The sequence below is a fragment of the Jaculus jaculus genome, chromosome 4 (genome assembly GCF_020740685.1).
Source record: "Jaculus jaculus isolate mJacJac1 chromosome 4, mJacJac1.mat.Y.cur, whole genome shotgun sequence".
Classification (NCBI taxonomy): Eukaryota; Metazoa; Chordata; class Mammalia; order Rodentia; family Dipodidae; genus Jaculus; species Jaculus jaculus.
In genome coordinates this window covers 30,346,788-30,365,925 of record NC_059105.1, presented here as the reverse complement: position 1 = coordinate 30,365,925, position 19,138 = coordinate 30,346,788, and the positions used below count along the sequence as shown (strand labels likewise).

The 19,138-nt window shown below is 40.9% G+C and overlaps 1 protein-coding gene across 5 annotated transcripts in view; it reads left to right on the top strand.

Annotated features, from left to right (window-relative positions):
• Unc80 (unc-80 homolog, NALCN channel complex subunit) overlaps window positions 1-19,138 on the top strand; it is a 192,046-nt gene that overhangs the window by 137,796 nt on the left and 35,112 nt on the right. For all 5 annotated transcript variants that reach the window (XM_004653524.2, XM_004653522.2, XM_045147565.1 and 2 more), the window contains 8 exons: window positions 391-659; window positions 3,243-3,377; window positions 5,279-5,417; window positions 6,753-6,849; window positions 8,326-8,496; window positions 11,845-11,937; window positions 13,277-13,312; window positions 13,840-14,058. In XM_004653524.2, coding sequence (XP_004653581.2) covers window positions 391-659; window positions 3,243-3,377; window positions 5,279-5,417; window positions 6,753-6,849; window positions 8,326-8,496; window positions 11,845-11,937; window positions 13,277-13,312; window positions 13,840-14,058 — 1,159 coding nt within the window. The remainder of the gene's footprint in view (window positions 1-390; window positions 660-3,242; window positions 3,378-5,278; window positions 5,418-6,752; window positions 6,850-8,325; window positions 8,497-11,844; window positions 11,938-13,276; window positions 13,313-13,839; window positions 14,059-19,138) is intronic.

Here is a 19,138-nt window from a genome sequence, read left to right as displayed (position 1 = left end):
GTCATCATCCCTGGGCCTCAGTGTCCCAGGGCAGAAGGCACAGAGAGCAGCAGCGGACAGCGCTGCGGTCTGGGTGGTGCTGAGGGGACAGAGCAGTGAGCCCAGCATCACCATTGCCTGTGTGGAGGAAGTTGTTCTCTGAACCCTGCCGCATTTAGCAGCTGGCGCCGTGCCCACAGAGCACAGGCAAAGAGGCGCTGGTTGAAAGTCCTTTGAGAACTGGGACGTGCTCGGGAAATGACAGGGGTTTGTGCCGGGAAACCTGTCAGCAGTGGATCTCACCCCGGAGCTTGCACAAACTGGAAACAGCAGTGCCTTCGTGTTGCTGCGCCAGGGCTGGCAGGATCCCTGAGGGGCTAATTCAGTCTCTGCTGTTACCTGTTCTTGCAGCTGGGAAGGAGCTGTTTGGCCTCGACACTCTTCAGAAAAGCTTGTGGATCCAGCTCCTGGAGGAGATGTTCCTGGGCATGCCGAGCGAGTTTCCCTGGGGGGATGAAATCATGCTCTTCCTCAACGTTTTCAATGGGGCTCTGATCCTCCACCCAGAAGACAGCGCCCTGCTCAGGCAGTATGCCGCCACCGTCATCAACACGGCCGTTCACTTCAACCACCTCTTCTCTCTCTCGGGTTACCAGTGGATCCTCCCCACCATGCTGCAGGTGCATGCTCCTCTGCCTGCCAGAAGAGTAGCCGGAGTACTGCGCGTATCCAGAAAATCCGGTGTGATCTATACTGCAACTTGTGCATGTGTGTGCGTGTGCACGCGGGAGCTCATGCCCACGCATACTCTATGTGCTGTGGTGTGCGTGTGTCGCAGTGACCAGAAAATGTGTGTATCCTTCTCCATCACTCATCTACCTGTTTCCTCAAAACAGAGCCTCTCACTGGGCAGAGCCTCGGGTTACAGGCAGGCATGGCCATGCCCAGCCGTTTACATGGTTGCTAGGGGATCAAGCTCGTGGAGAATCAGGTGCTCTTGCTCTCTCCTGCTTGTGCAGCAAGAGCTTACCCACTGAACAATATCTCCAGCCCCGTAGTAAAACATCATTATGGCAGTTATCTTTGTGGGTAACAAAGATAAAGCCCCACGTGTAACCACTCCTATAGATTTTCACACCATGCCATGCTATCCTGAGATACCCAGAGGTGAGACATGTTTTCCCAGGTCCGATAGGGCAGTAGTTCTCAGATATGGTCTCTGGACCCACTAGCATCAGCATCACCTGGGTACTTGTTAGGCATGCACTTTCCTGGGCCCCATCTCAGACCTGCTGAAACTCTGAGGTGGGAACCAGCAATGGGCATTTTTAACAAGACCTTGAGGTGGCTCTGCTGCCCTAGAAAGTGAAGGATCCTCTGTCCTCTTCTTGGGTCAACTGCATGGCAGATGTTCATCTGTTGTTTCTCCCAAGAAATTCTCTGACCTCAGTCTAGCAGCAGTTTCTATTATCACAAATTTAGGCTGACAGGATTGGAGAAAGTGACTTCAATCAGAATATGTTCTGTTTACTCATGTCCATTGTATATCTGACTCCAATTTAGAAGTATTGAATATAAGCCATATAGTTCCTGGGATAAATCCTAGTCACCTATCTTTTAGGAAAGCTTTAATCAATGTTGTGAAAATATCATGTGCTTATGCAACATAGAGTTTGTTCCACTTATTTGAGCAAAAAAAAAAAAATAGTTTTACTATCATAAGAACCTCTGCCTTATTTTAAAATATTAAATATTTACTGATTACCAAAAATAATTATGCTCATTGTAAAATGGTAACTGCTGGGATTATAGAAGATAAATTTAACACAGGAAATAGAGTCCACCTGCGGCCCACTTTCCAGGTACTTTGCACATTTCTTGAAATTCTCCATACACATGCATGTACATATTCTTTTTTAAATGAAAGTTTTTATTATACCATATATTCAAATTTGTAGTCTATCTTACTGATTTACTTTCTGGCACTGTGTGGAGAGTATGTTTGTTGTGGTGTGTGATGATATGTATGAAGTGTGCGCATGTGCATGCTGATGTACACACACTGTGTGGAGGCCAGAGGAGAACAGTTGTCCTCTTTTTGCTAATCTGTGTACCTCCTTGAGACAGAGTCTCTTACTCACCCCAGAGCACCTGTTTTCTTTGTTTTATGAGTCAGCAAGCCACAGCAGTTCTCCTGGTCTCTATCTCCCACAGAACTGGGACTACAGATGTGCGTGACCATGCCCAGCTGTTTTTGTGGATGCTAGGGAATGGAACTCAGGCAGTCTGGGGCCCTCTCAGGCCCTCATATTTACACAGCAAGTGAGCTTAACCACTGAGCAATCCCCCCAGTGTTGTAACCTACTTTTTATGTACTAGAAAATATTGTACTCTTTTTCATTTAGCTTTTTAGTTTTATGGCATCTTTTTAAGCTACTACAGTTACATTGTTTGCATGTAACAAAATTCACTTAATAAACCACTACTTATGAATAAGTCAAGATTTCTGCTATAAAAAAAAAAAATCTTGAGCTGGAAAGATGGCTCAGCAGTTAAGGTGCTTGCCTGCAATGCCTAAGGACTGATTAGATTCCCCAGTGCCCACTTAAAGCCAGATGCACAAAGTGGTACATGCATCTGGAGTTCATTTGCAGTGGCTGGAGGCCCTAGTGAGCCCATTTTCTCTGCCTTTCTTTTCTTTCTTTTTTTTTAAATTTTTTATTTATTTATTTGAGAGCGACAGACACAGAGAGAAAGACAGATAGAGGGAGGGAGAGAGAATGGGTGCGCCAGGACTTCCAGCCTCTGCAAACGAACTCCAGACGCGTGCGCCCCCTTGTGCATCTGGCTAACGTGGGACCTGGGGAACCGAGCCTCGAACGGGGGTCCTTAGGCTTCACAGGCAAGCGCTTAACCGCTAAGCCATCTCTCCAGCCCTTCTTTTATTTCTTCTTTCTCGATCTCTCTCTCTCTCTCTCTTTGTTTGCAAATAAATAAATAAAAATACTTTACAAAAAGCAATCTTGCAGAAGGCATTTTAAGATGAATATCTTTGTATACTTGTCAAATTTTTTTCACTGAAATGAATCCCTAGTCATAAATGTCCTGGGGAAAGATCTTTCATTTTAGATATTATGTTTATTGCCAAATTTATCTCAAGAAGGTTATGGCATTTTATACTCTCTACCACCAGCTTTATTTTAAAAGCAAAGACTGCTTTTAAACACTACAACAGTACTTTCTAAACATTAATTTCTCTTCAGGTGTACTCTGATTATGAGAGCAATCCCCAGCTGCGTCAAGCTATTGAATTTGCCTGCCACCAGTTCTACATTCTGCACCGGAAGCCCTTTGTGCTGCAGCTGTTTGCTAGCGTGGCCCCTCTCCTGGAGTTTCCTGTGAGTAAGCTCTGTTAGAATAAATGAAACCAAACAAATGAAAAGATTTCAAAGGCTATAGCAAGGATGTCAAGTCGGCCACTGTCACTTAGCTTTGGGCAGAATGCAGAGACAGACATAAGAGTGACAAAGCCCAGGAAGGAAGCTTCTAGTATGCCTGGTAGGAGTCTGGCAGCCTGGGGAAGACACGTGGACAGGCTAACTAGAAGCAAGCTTGCTTTTCTTATGTGATTGGATATTTGGCTTTCTGGTTGGATGTGCAGATAAAACTATATGAAGCTGCTAGTCAATTCTAGTCAAGCCTTAGACACGCTAGGTCACTTGTTACAAGGGTAATCATTGGCTCCCGCTAGAGTGAATGGTCTGACTTCCCATAAGCCTGACTTAGAACAGGCTGGTTTCCTGGATTGGTTTCTACAAGCAGGCTGCTTCATGCTGTAAGCCATACAGAGCTCTATCTTTACAAATAGACTGAGCACTGTCAGTTTATACATTCCATGTTCAAATCTCTTTGTCCACCCAATGACATGTGACACCATAAATCATTTCTTTCAATAAGAAAATCATGTCTCTTAATTGTGTTTCATCATTTCCCATCTCAGCTGCTAAAACAGAAACTAGCTCCTCAGTTTTTATATGCAATTCACTATGGAGCTGTAAAGTATAAAAGGATAAAAGGAATATTTCCCTCGAGCCAGTCCTGGTAGTATATACTTGTAATACCAACACATGTGAGGTAGAGGCAGGAGCAGAAGTTTCAGGCTATTTTTGACTGCATAGCAAGTTCGAAGCCAGACTGGGTTGCATGTGACCCTGTCTCAATAAACTAACCAAACTGGTAAATGATAATGTTGTTGGTTATGATTGTGATAGATAGAAGATAGGTAGGTAGGTAGGTAGATAAATAGGTAGGTAGATAGATGACAGATAGATAGACAGAGAAAGCAAATGAGAAAAAAGAGAAAAGAAAAGAAGAGAAAAGAAAAAGGGATGTTAGGATTATAGGAGTACACAACCATTCCTGACTCTACTTTTTGTTTTCTCCTCAAAGTCTTTACCACCATATCACATGTTATACCTGTGTTCATATCATTGGCATGTATCATTATAACCAACCAGTGGAATTTAAGCTTTATAGGAGCAAGGCCTTCATCTGTCTTTGTTTGCTTGTTGGTTTGTTTTCAGTTTTGCTTTTTTGTGAATGGTTTTTGTTTGCTGTAACCTCAGTGTACAGAATGGTCCTGTACACAGAAGAACTTGATAACTGTTTCTATTTTAACGAATGATGGACCTACAATATTTTAAGTAGATTTGAAATAGAAAGTATGGCTATTTGGAAACCAGACCTGTGAAACTCAGTCTTTCACTAAAATAAGGTTCTGTTCTCCAAACTTATTTTTACATAGTCAAGCAATCAATTATAGAAATTTTCTTAGTCCTAGTATCTTATATGTAAGAAGCTGTTAACATAAACTTTACTAGAAGTTCACATATGGCTATGATTTTATGACTTGACAAAAACATCTCTTCTGAGCCAGGCATGGAGGTTCACGCCTTTAATTCCAGTACTCAGAAGGCAGAGGTAGGAGTATTGCCATGAGTTTGAGGTGACTTGGAGACTACATAGTGAATTCCAGGTCATCCTGACCCCACCTCAAAAACAAACAAACAAACAAATAAGCAAAATCATCTCTTCTTTAATAGATGAGTACTTACTTAATAGATCCCTAAAATTCTGTTCTACTCTAAAGTCATGCCCCAGAATTATTAGATACACAAATATATAAGCTGAATACCACATAGATATGATTTCTGTTAGCAGTTATGACTATCTAATTACTGGTCAACTGTGTTAGTACTCAGGTGATAATCACTAAATTGAAATTGTCTTCTTTATACAGGATGCTGCCAACAATGGACCTAGCAAAGGTGTGTCAGCTCAGTGCCTATTTGACTTGCTTCAGTCCCTGGAAGGTGAGACGATTGACATATTAGATATCCTGGAGCTGGTCAAAGCCGAGAAGCCTCTTAAGTCTCTAGGTAATGTAAAACCTCCCTCAACATTCTTTTGCTTATTGTAACATGTTGTTCATCTATGTTTTTGTGCATAGTCTGTTAATTACTAACCATGTATAGCTATACTTGGTATATAGTATTTACAACTAAATAAAAATGCTAAGATAAACTGAACAATGCTATATATTGAATAAGCAAGTCTTATAATGCCCTAATTTTTCTTAAATTTCTTGTGGTCCTTCCTCTAGATCGTTGTCTCATTCCTTTTGTCCTCCTACATCCTCCATGTCAAAATGTTGATGGGCTTAGAAAAGTGGGTCCTGCGGGGGTATTGGCAACCACTGTGGGGTCATGAGTGCACTAGTCAGTTCATGTAGCGAAGACAGTACCCCAAAGTACCCCTCCTACCCTGTGACCTTTACATTCTTCCTGCCTTCTCTTCTGTAATGTTCCCTGAGCCTTGGAGAGCTTAATAGACACCTCATATAGTGTCAAGCTTTCAACAGCCTCTTGTTCTCAGCTTTAATGAATTTTGAATCTACTTGGAAACAGAAGAGTCCCCAGTTGAATGGGGGCAGGAGAGAAGGGACAAAAAAGCATAATAGGATGGGAATACAATCAATTTGCATTGTGCTCATATACTAAAGCTCTCAATTAATGGGCTGGAGAGATGGATCAACAGTTAAAAGCATACATTTGCAAAGCCTGACAGCCTAGGTTTGATTCCCTGGAACCTATGTAAGCCAGGCACACAAAGTGGTGCTTGCTTCTGGAGTTCATTTGTAGTAACAGAAAGCCCTAGTGTGCCCATTTTATCTCCTATCTATCTATCTATGTATCTATCTATGTATCTATCTATCATCTATCTGTCATCAATCATCATCTTTTCTCTCTCTCAAATAAATAAACACAAATAAATAAATAAAATATTTTAAGGTTCCCAATTTTTTAAAAAAAAAACAAAAGTACAAAAACAAATAAATTCCTGTGGGTCCTACCAAGTGAGGAATTCTCTGCCATGAAAGCCATTCTGAAGGGATACTCAGGATTGCTGAAACACTAGTCACTATGAAGAATTATGAGAAAGTTAACAAATAAACTTGTATTAACATGGAATGTATTAAATTATATGTAATTCAAAGAGAAAGCTGCCTGTGTTGTTTTCTACCATTCTAATGCCTTGAATGTCTACTAGATGAAAATGTTAAAACTACCCTTTACAAAGCACTTGTATTTATTATCCAGTTCCTCAGAAGTAGAAAACAGAATTTCATTCCCTACAGTAACAGGAAAGACAAGGTTAGGAGTGAGACACTCACCTTGCCCAAAGCAATCCCTTCTGATTATATGCCTTCACAGATTTCTGCTATGGAAACGAAGACCTGAACTTCTCCATCAGCGAAGCCATTAAGCTCTGTGTTACTGTGGTGGCCTATGCTCCTGAGTCCTTTAGAAGGTAACTGCAGCCCTTTTTACCTGTCCCCTGTGATAAACAAAAGTAGGAATTGAAATAAAATTGAATGAATACAGAGTCTGTGTTTAGCACAGCCTCCTGTAATATTTTGGCAAGTGAATTCTTAAAAACTGTTTTTTTTTTTCATAGCTGAGGTTCTGGAAAATATTATAAACCTTCATTAATTTGAATTTCTCTGATTTGAAACTTGTGCAGAGGCTAAGATGTTTACTAGTACCATTAGAAAATATTTTCCTCTCACGTAATAAAAGTTAGTAACAAGCAAAAGCTCACAGCAGACATTTAGACCATTTTGTAAAAGCTCCTTCCAAGGAACAGTGAGAGCCCTTGTCACACAAGGACAAAAACGTCAATCTCATCCTTCATCTTGCCAAATGCAGGGAAGCCAAAGGACTCACATAGGAGGAAAGTCATCCAATCCCAGAGTGTTGGTTCAGGGCTGACACCTAACCCTCGTCTCCCTTATAAAAGTCCTACTGTGCTGGCCAGCTCCCCGGAAAATGCTGAGCTGAGCCACGTACTTGCTGTATCTGTATATAAGCTTCTTTGCTCTTTAGATGAGTCTTTTCCTCTTGCCTAGAACAGAATGAATAATAAATAAAGGGCCAAGAGGGGGCTGGATTTACACTGATTGAACTCTGTACTAGAAGGAAACATGAGGGAAATTAAACAATTATTCCTGAGGTCAGCCAGGCCTGTGGTTGTGACCATAAGGAGAGGAATCTGTCTTCTACATAGATGGTCTTGCTCCATGTGCCTGCCCCTCACACAATATCATAACTACAGAAAGTTCCCAGAATGCAAGTCTGCTCTACATCTAATATAAAAATCTCTTTACTGTTCTGTTTGGTACTCTATATGTGTACATTGTCAATAGGATGTATTAGAGATTCTGTACAGAGATTAAGTGTCTTAAGATCCTAAAATAGTGGAACAGCAGTCCTGTGGAGACTGAGACCAGAGCAGAGAATTGCCGGAACTCACTGGTCAGCCAGTCTTACCTGAAAAAGGTTCTTTGAGAGACTCTGTCTCAAGGAAACAGGGTGGGAGAGTGAGAGAGAAGGACACCCAACATTTTCTTTTGGCCTCTGCATGGATGTACACATCTGCGCACACACAGGAATACAATACACACACACACACACCACATACCATAGCACTCATACTACACACGTAAAAATAAATTAAATTAAATAAAGTAAGGTAAGGCAAAAGGCTAATTTTAGGCTAGGAAAATAGTTCCAGGGGTTAAAGCACTTGCTGTGCAATGTGATGACCCGAATTCAGCTCTCCACCAGCCACACGAAGCCACACGCAGTTGTGCTAGTTTCTGGAATCCCAGTGTTCCTATAGTAAGGATTCACTATCCTCCTAGTGCTCTTTCCATGCTCTTAAACATCATTCATCTCACAAAAGGAGAATGCCAGTGTGACTTGGTTTTCTTTCCATTGCTTACAGTCTTCAGATGCTGATGGTCCTGGAGGCTTTAGTTCCGTGTTACCTACAAAAGCTAAAGAGACAGACGTCACAGGTGGAAACCGTCCCTGCTGCCCGAGAGGAGATTGCTGCCACAGCTGCTCTTGCTACCTCTCTACAAGCCCTTCTGTACAGTGTGGAGGTCCTCACCAGGTAACTCTGGAGGCAGAGGCGTCTGCAGTCTCAAGCTGCATGTGCCCATTGAAAAGATTAGGGAAAAAAATGGCTGTGGCTAAAAATCTTTAAAACCTGACATTTGTTTTCAGATACCTAAATTTTTTACAGCGATATCTATTCAGTCCATATGACGTATGACTATAAATAGTCCCTAAGTAGTCAGACTAAAGAGTGCTATGTCCTCTGAATGAAGTTCTAGTGATAATAGTGACATTCCCACCATGATTGCTAAGCATAGAATTGCACATAATCATTAAGCTTCTATGGTGGTTTTAACCCAGTGATAAACAAACCTTCAGTAAAATGACCAAGTTGGTGAATCTGATAATGTAACCCACATTTTTATTAGGTATTAGCTTATTTTATGAGGTGCAAAATGTTTGCAATCCCAAGTAAGCATTCCTTTATTTATTTACTATCCATGGGGCATTTGTACTATAACTTTATATACTTTCTAAAAAACACAATACTATTATGTTAATGTCAGCATTGACAAATTTTCAATGGTATAGCACTAAATAATGCCAGGCGAGGGAAGTAAGAGATCCGGGAGTACAGGGAAGGCACGCCGACACCGGCGTTCAGCCCTAACTGTAGGAGTCTTATCACAAGACTCCCAAGTGTGGAAGCGCAAGGCAATGAGTCGTATGTGGCGAGAAGGGGCAAGGTGGGGGCTCTGGATGGACTAGAGGATGGACTGAGATTGGGGAGGTAGGTATAGGGCACTAGGCATGTGATTGGCTTCCATTCTCCATTCTCTCTAATTGAAAGAGATTCTTTCCCAGTGTGGGAAGAGCATTTCTGGGTCTTTCTCTCTGCTCCTTCCTACCACCCTACAGTGTTGTGTGTCTAAGCCAAAGTTTAAAATTCCCCTGCCCCCACAGGAAGGCAAGACGAGGGAAGACCCTTCTCCCCTAGCCCAATTTTTGTGTGTTGATAAAAGCAGTATTGAAGTCCTGTAACTCAGAAAACTTCTAGCATGCATCGTTCTAGGAGGGAGTGAGAGGACCGTTGCTTACGAACATGAATACATGCACAGTTTCCAATAACGAGGCACACTGACAGCGAATGAAAGCAGAAGGGTCTTGGAGAAACCATCGTCCTGAAGTGCTCATATGCACCCAAAATGCTTAAGCAGAAAGAGGTGCAGCAGGAAGCCATGGCAAATTGCGTGGCTGATGATTTTGTGAAGGTCTTGGGATAAATATCCCCATGAGAAAGATGTGATTCCACTCCTTCTGTGCCTGAGTACGACTCCTCCGCAACCCGAAGACAGAAAAGTAGCCAGTTTTCTCCAGACAACACTTAGGTTACTTCTCTTAGTGCATGATATTAACCCTTCCTTCCTTTTTATTCCCTTTTACCATGAGAAGTGAACTAACATTCAAAATTGACTCACCTTCAATTCCATGAGGACTTATAGTTCTGGCATTTAAGTTCCTGAGACTTTAAATACTCCAAAATTGTTTAATATTTCTTTTTTGTTTATTTGTTTTTGTTTTTGTTTTTTGAGGTAGGGAATCACTCTAGCCCAGGCTGACCTGGAATTCACTATGTAGTCTCAGGGTAGCCTTGAACTCACAGCAATCCTCCTACTTCTGCCTCCTGAGTGCTGGGATTAAAGGCCTGTACCACCACACCCAGCTTAATATTTCTTTTACGGAATAAAAGAAAGTCTCATTGGTCAGTAGAAAAAGCAACAAAATTGGTACTATTTCTTAAAGTTTTTAAGGTGTATCTATGCATGTAGGGGTCAGAGGATAACCTCAACCTCCAGGTATCAGTCCCCTCCTTCCAACTTCTTTTTTTTTTTTTTTTCTTTTGGTTTTTCCAAGGTACGGTCTTTCTCTAGCTCAGGCTGACCTGGAATTCACTATGTAGTCTCAGGGTGGCCTCGAACTCATGGTGATCCTCCTACCTCTGCCTCCCAAGTGCTGGGATTAAAGGTGTGCACCACCACGCCCAGCTCCTTCCAACTTCTTATTGTTTTTTGCTACTAGGAAGACCAAACCAGCTGGCACACAAGTTTTCAGATGCTCCTGGCCTGACATCCCATTGCTGCAAGCTTTGTATGAATACTGAGGAGTTAAGCTCAGGTTGGCAGGCTTGTGGAACAAGTACCTTTAACCACTGAGCTATATCCCCAGCTCTGGCTTCATCTTTTTAAAAGAAGAATTAACTTTCATGTACATATTCCTAATTACTTTATCTAGTGATAAAAAAGAAAAGAAAAGAAAGCTAGAATGCTTAAACTGAACCTACCCTGACAGTCCCCTCTTTAGCTTTTGCTATATAATGTAATATAATCACTGTAATAACACAAGGCAGCAAAGACCTAGGGATCGTCTTTAAATTCTACCACAGCATGGGAAGAGCAGGTCTGTTGGGATTTATAAAGTTTATCTACTTTTTGACAATAGCACATAGAGGGAAGTTATCAAAATTATTACTCTGAAAAACTTCATCGTCCCTTCCGTACCTCAAAGATCAATAGAAAAGCAAAATTGTATCTAATACTTAAACCTTATAGACGTACAATGAAATGATTTAAATCTATTTTTAGGCTTCTAAATTACTGCAAATAGATATAAAAATGTTCATTTCTTGTATAAACATAGGTATAATTTTCACTAGAATTATTTTATACTTTGATGATTTCTCAGAAAAATCAACTGATTGTCGTGAAGCTGGCCAAAGAGAAATGTCCAACTTTTTCTAGTTAACTGCTGGGACCTACAGAATTGAAGAATCAGCTCTTACCGCAGTTGGTACTGACTTAGGATTATGATCATGTCATATTTGAAGGGTGGTAGTTTACTACTCAGAACCAAGAAATAGAAGAATGAAAATCGTCATGACCTTATAGAACTTTGGGATATATGTTGGCATTAAAGAGCCTCTTCATGGAAAAAAAAAAAAAAAACCGGGGGTTGGAGAGATGACTTAGCGGTTAAAGCGTTTGCCTACAAAGCCAAAGGACCTCAGTCTGATTCCCTAGGACCCACGTAAACCAAATGCACAAGGTGGCACATGTGTCTGGAGTTCATTCGTAGTGGCTGGAGGCCCTGGCTTACCCATTCTCCCCCCCTTCTCTCTCTCTCTCTCTCTCTCTCTCGCTCTCTCTCTCTCTCTCTCTCTCTCTCTCTCTCTCTCTCCCCCCTCTCTCCCTCTTTCCCTCTCTTGCTCTCTCAAATAAATAAATAAATAAATACATTTTTTAAATTAAAAAAAACAAAGGCTAATAGCCTTTTTAGGACTTTAAAATTTAATGTCTTAAGTATTTCCACTACTGTTTTATCCTGGCAACTACTGATACTGTTGCAGGCCTATGACTGCCCCACAGATGAGCAGGTGTGATCAAGGTCACAAGGGGACAACCACAGCCAATCACACTATGTCATCTGGAGTGAACACCAGGTAATTCACGGTGCCTTATTTTGCTGTGACCTCTCAACGTTATAGAATCTGAATTTCAGTTGTTGAGAATGAAATGAGTCCTGAAAATGCCCCAATACTGCGTGAAAAACTTCAAGGAAAAAAAAAAAAAAAAAGAGGGTGAGAGTTTAGTTACAAGAACATACCAAGGCTGCTTTTAAAACTGTCCAGGAGAAAGCCAGCTCCCTTCTCAAGTTCGTGTTGGCTTGTTTGGCCGACAGTGCTGAGTGTCCTTTGTCTCTGGAATGGCCTTCCAACTATCCAAGAGTTGTTTCCATTTGCCACCAACAAAAAGCAGATGAAACAATGATGACCAGGAGGTGGTATCCCATTTTGCCCCAGTGTTGGCTTTGACTTGTGTTCTCAAATGGTGATTTCATAGCATGCAGTACTCTCCTTTCCTTGATCCGGTGTCACGCATTCATTCATACTTTATCTGCTTTACTCTGCACATGCTAACGTTTAAATACTTCAGCACAAACATTGGCAAATTCAGATAGCTTCCAAAGAAGATTGAAGAGAGCACAAACCTGAAGTTAGCTTTGCAGAAAGTTGTCTTTTATAAATACAGGTACTTAGCAAGGAGCTCACAAGGAGAAATCTTCATAAGAATGACCTTCCACTTCTATGAAACACACTTTTAAGAATAAATGAATACCTATAAAAAATTAATTCTGCATCCACCATACATGTTTAATATTAAAAACAAGGCGAAAGTAAATTCATGCCCAACTATAAGTTATCTGATGTGGTAGGGAGCCCCTGTGTGTATTTCTTACAATTAGGGGAAAAATACACTTAAGAGACATGCAGAGGCTTCTATGGGTATACTGCATTAGGGTCAACTACTAAATGAATGTTATGGGGCTAAAAGAGGTCTCTTGGGTCTTATTATCTATCAATTGTAATACAATGTGTTTCCAAAATCGAAAGAAATCAGCTATGTTTCTACCTCTGGTCACCTGAAGCAGACATAGTGTTAATACTATATAGCTTTAGACTTCAAACATTTCTCTCCTTTGTCTGTATGCTATGAGTTTATATGCATGTTTATATTTCCTTTATGTGAGTTGTACAGCTCATTAGATGTTATTCTAAATTTTATGACAATGAAATGGGCTCATAGCATATGAGGTTGTAGTATGTGTGATAGACAAATGAAAGATAAAGATTCTGCATTTTAGAACAAATATGGATATGTTTGTGAGCTTATCAAAATTTATACTTCCAAGGGCTTTTCATATGAAAAAGTCCCTGGGAAGCCTCAGCAGAGACCCTGCTCTTGCTCTGGTAGTTATGCAGATTGTTTTCTGACTCGCAGGTACCAGGAGCAAGGAGCCAAACTGCACTTTATCAGGTACAGAAAGACTTGCTGTTATCTACAGCAGGTCTGATATGCTGGGAGGATGCCTGGATTTGGGTTATGGTTCCATTAGATTCATCCAATGGATGCATAACATCCTGTTTCCACACAAATTCCCAGGAAGTAGCTAATGTAAAGCCTAGAATTTGACACTGCCAAGTCTTCTGCACTGATAAATTCAGTTTACCCTTTAAGAGCTTCGTGTGAGCCTCAACTTCCTTAACTCAGTAGTGAATATACCTCTCTACAGTGTGACACCCTCTACTCAGACTTGCCACATACTCACCTTTTAAAAAAAATATTATTTATTTATTTAAAGAGAGAGAGAGAATGGGCATGCCAGGGCCTCTAGACACTGCAAACAAATTCCCAACGCATGTGCCACCTTGTGTTTCTGGCTTACGTGGGTACTGGGGGATTGAACCTGGGTCGTTAGGCTTCCCAGGCAAGCGCCTTAAGCCATCTCTCCAGCCCATATTCACCTTCTTGAGAGCACCACTTTATCTTATGTAATTTTCCAGGGAAAACCTTCATTTATTGGAGGAAGGTCAAGGCCTTCCCAGAGAGGAGGTGGATGAACGAATTGCTCGTGAAGAGTTCAGAAGACCTCGGGAATCCCTGCTGAGCATTTGCACAGAATTCTATAAGCACTGTGGGCCACGGCTGAAGATCTTACAAAACCTGGCTGGTGAGCCACGGGTCACTGCCCTGGAGCTGCTGGACGTGAAGTCTCACATGAGGTACTGCGCTGATGCTCCCCACCTCTGTGTGTGGACACAGCTTGGATCACGTGTCTGAGGATATGCATTGAGCTGGGCTATAGAGGGTTCCTCCGGAAAAGAAAGAGAGATTTTTTTCTTGTGCTTTAGGTGCATACTGTGCATAACCCTCTGCTAAAATGTGTATTTAGTCTATCTAAAAAGAGTTTTAGGGGGTGGAGACATGGCCTCAGCCATCAAGGCACTTGCCTGCAAAGCCTAATAACCAGAGTTTGATTCACCTGTACCCATGTAAAGCCAGATGCACAAGGTAGCGAATGCATCTGGAGTTTGTTTGCAGCAGATAAAGGTCCTGGTATTTCCATCCTGTCTCTTCTCTCTCTCTTTCTCTCTCTCTGGCATGGTGACTCGTGCCTTTAACCCTAGCACACAGGAGGCCTAGAAGTAGAAGGACTGCTGTGAATTCGAAACCAGCCTGAGACTACATAGTGAATCCCAGGTCAGTCAGCCTGGACACTGTATCTTGAAAAAACAACAACAACAACAACAAAAAGTCTCCTAAGAACTGGGTAAATGTCTTAAGGAAAAACACAGCCCATATATTGGCTCCATAGATGAAAGGGAAAGAGGAAGTTTATCACCTGAAATTTTAGAAATGTAGCTTTCTTCTGTCTGTCTTCTGGATATTGCCTAGTATTTGTGAGAATTAATATTCCCTCTTAGTTATTTTACATGACAAATGCATTACCTAAGGAGTTGTGACACCAAACTACCCAAGCACACAGTAATGGGCCCAGCAGTGACCTGAGTGCTTTTCACTCTTAGCCACACTTACTTTGGGCCTGAAATCCCCTCTGTACTTACTAAAGCATGATAGCATTCAGGTTCAAAAACATCTTGGCTAGGCATGGCGGCTCACTCCTGTAATCCTAGGACTAAGGAGTCTAAGATAGGAAGATCACTGTGAATTCAAAGCCAGCCTGGGCTACACAGTGGATTCCAGATTAGTTTAGGCTAGAGTGAGACCATGCCTCAAGGGAAAAAAATGTCCTGGTAAAAGTTCTGAACTGATGAAGGCAGCCATCATTTCAAACGTCCCTCTCCTGGTGCTCCAGGAAGGTCCCTGGAACTGTATTTCTATGCATGTGTTTCTCTCTTCCTGTGGAGACACCATCTTGCCTGTAGTTACTCATGCTAAAGGCTATAATTTTCAGATTCTTAGAAGAAATGTGATTTCGGAGGACTTTCTACTCAGATTTCTAGCTGTTTGTCAAGTTATAAAAATTCTTTCAAAAAAATTTCACAGATAGCATGAGTTTTCTTTGGAAGCTCAGTTTATCTATAAAGATAAAGTAGATGATGTTCTTGAAGTTCAGAAATAATATTACAATGTGGCACGATGAACAAATTTCTTGATTATTAACTGCTCTTTAACAATATATTTTTTATTTATTTGAGAGAGAGAGAAAATAAACGGGCAGATAGAGAGAGAATGGGTGTGCCAGAGCCTCTAGCCACTGCAAATGAACTCCAGACACATGTGCCACCTCATGCATCTGGTTTTATGTGGGTTCTACGGGATCAAACCTGGGTCTTTAGGCTTCACAGACAAGTGCCTTAACTGCTAAGCCATCTCTCCAGCCCTGCTTTTCCTTTTCTTAAATGATCTTTTGAGAAACTTTAGGATGTACTAAGTGACAGAAAATAAGAGTACAGGGGCTGGAGAGATGGGGTAAAGCACTTTCCTGCTAAGCCTAAGGACCCAGGTTCAATTCCCCAGTACCCATGTAAAGCCAGATGCACAAAGTGGCACATGCATCTGGAGTTTATTTGTAGTGGCCAGAGACCCTGGTGTGCATATTCTGGTCTTCTCTCTCTCTCTCTCTCTCTCTCTCTCTCTTTGCAAATAAATACGTTATTTTAAAAAAAGAAATAAAAGTGCAGAACTGTACAGTGAGCACAGTCTGCCTCCTCCAAGCCAATTTCATGTTCTGTGAGTGTCCAGCCCACACCCTGCAATGTTGGAGATCTCTAAGCTTCACAAATATTCACACTCCCCACTGTGCAACAATAAGGAAGTGATTATTTCACGCTGAGAAGTTCAACTCCTAGATAGAAGGCTGAAGTGTGTCAAAGTCTTGTTGCCATAGCAACTAAAGATGCTATTAGGCCCCTCCCCTTCTTTTTTCCTACATCATCTCTAGTTGATGAGTAGTTCTGTGAATACACAACCACCACATTCCCGAGTCACTGCTAACTACAACTGCCAGAAGACATTTTGTGAGACTAAGCCAAAAAGATTCTATAACGTGTGTGTGTCCGAGAGAGAGAGAAAGGGAGAGAGAGAGTTCTAAAACTTGATCCTGCCTGTGGGCTTTTGAAGGGAGGGTCAGCAGGAATCAGAGAGGCCTGGAGCTCCCTCTGGCGACCAACCTATAAAAGTTAATTAAACTATAAGTGATGTAGCTTGGTAACTGGCACAGATCTATGAAGAAATAGATAAGAATGCTAAAGAAGATGTCCTAAATACTGTACTAAATGAGTGTAAAACAAAGTGCTGTCCTCAAGATGATCACATCCCAATACATAGGGAAAACTAGGAAATAACACGCTGTTGCAATTACTATAACCACTTGTATATTTATGTATTTATTATTTTATAAAAGACTTGTGGCAACTTAGGAAACTATGGGATACAAAGGGTTAAAATATACAAGTCAGCCAGGCGCTCGCCTTTGATCCCAGCACTTAGGAGGCAGAAGTAAGGTGATTGCTGAGAGTTCTTCAAGGATAGCCTGGAACTACAGAGTGAGCTTCATGTCAGCCTGGGCTAGAGCAAGACCTTACCTTGAAAAAAAACAAAATATATGTAAATCAGAGAGTCAAAAAAATGAAAATTGGGCAGAAAAATATTTACATTTGTGATAAGATTATCACAAGAAATACTATGAAATCATATTAGAGGTGATTCATGAGCTTTACATTTAAGGTTGAACTAGATTCTCACATCAATGAATGAAATATGATCAATAACAAAATTCTAGTATTAATAAAATTTTTAAAAATGGTGTTTTGGGGAGGTAATTATTTTAAAAAATAATGCTGGTTGTGATGGCTTGTGCCAGTAACCAATGAGCTGAAGCAGATGAAGCAGAAGGGTTGGAAGTTCAAGAACAGCCTCAGCTACATAAGGAAACTCTTATAAGGAAGCAAACAGACCAGCGACAAAACAAAAACAAGGACAAAATGTCACCTGGATGATATTTGTTGAGAACAAAGGCAGTGGTGGTACAATGAACAGCATCTTCAGCACCCTCACAGTCGGTAAAGGGCTGGCTGCCTCTCAGTATAGAAACCTGGAATAGTGTCATTAGGCCATTTGTCAAGAGCAAGCTATGTGGAGCCAGGATAATCCAAGAGCACAGTTATTTCATAGCCTGGGTGTATGTGAGGATCAAAGTTTTGCTGCCCAGGGAATAGTTAAACTAAATGTTCTTTTATATTGTACTACTGGAACACAAGCTTTTGATAAAGACAGGCTTATGTTTCTCTGGCTAAACAGAGATGTTGTGTGCTGCTCTTAAACATGGAGAATATATATATATATATCCCAAATTAAACTTTTCAATCTAGGAATTATGGGTGGTATCTGAAAACATGAAAATGGAAATACCTTAAATAATAGAAAAAGTTGACTAAATATCTATACAGATACATCATCCTCATTTCTCTTGTTGTATATGTATAGGGTGGGGTGAGAGGAGAAATTTGTGGGAATAATTTGGGTGGAGCTAAGAAGTCATGTTGAGGCTCTCCATACTCCAGCATTTGCACTGTACATGGTTGATTACAAGGCTTCCCAAAGCTCCCAAAATAGTAGAACAGTCCACCTGGAGTTCCTTCCCTTCTATCTTCCCCTCGCTTTCATTCTCCCCTTTTCTCTTATTTCCTCTTTTCTTCTCCTTCCCAGTGGAAAAATCTACTGAGTTCTCACTGATAAAAAAGACCACAGAGATTTTATTTTTTACCAAGATAATATTTGTGCCAATAGAAGGTAACACATGGTATGATTGTAAATATTGTATGAAAGGGAAATATTGTAGGCTCAAAGCAAATTCATTTTTGTATGACCAGGGATGAAAAAAATTCAGATAGTAATCTATAAAATGACTCATATTCATCTCTAAGTATAGCTCCCATACTTAAAGTAGATGTACTGATCATTTCTCAAATGTTTGTGTTATCTTTAAAATAATAGAAGAAAAGAAATAAGTACTTATAGAAACATTCATTTGGTTTATTTTATTTTAGTTTTTTGAGGTATAGTCGCACTGTAGACCAGGCTGACCTAGAATTCACTATGCAGTCTCAGGGTGGCCTCGAACTCACAGCAATCCTCTACCTCTTCCTCCTGAGTACTGGGATTAAAGGCATGTGCCATCATGCCCAAACATTACAGAAACACTCTTTTCTGCCACATAAACAATATGAGAAGTAATTATTTTTTGCATGACACACTATAAAAAAGAGATAAATACAAAATGTATAAGCTGTTTAAACTTATTTCTTTCTTGAAAATTTATATGTGGGTGTGTGTGCTTGCATGTGCGTATGCTCATGCACATGGATGTACCAGGGTCTCCCGTTGCTGCAAATGAACAACAGATGCTTGTACCAGTCTTTGAATCTGACTTTACCTGGTTGCTGGGGAATTGGACCTGGGTCAGCAGACTTTGCTAGCAAGCACCTTTAACCACTGAGCAATATCTCCAACCCTTAAGCGATTTATTTCTAACACCCAAATGACTTCCAGGACAATGTTCAGTGGAAGTCAAAAGACACTGACCACTCCTTGGTGATGAAAGGTTACCATGAAGAAAATGGATTGAATTTATCATATAGAATTAATCCTAGTAGAATGATTGGAGGGAATTTGGGGACCTAACATGAGAGAAGCTTCTGACATTATGGGCCTCCAAAATGGAATGACTTGTTCTCTACAAGAATGAGTTCTTCCTTTCATAGAGCTTCATAGAGGCACTTGCTAAGCAATCTAAGTACTAGACAATGGCTAGGCTGTTATTCTTAAAGTAACGTACCT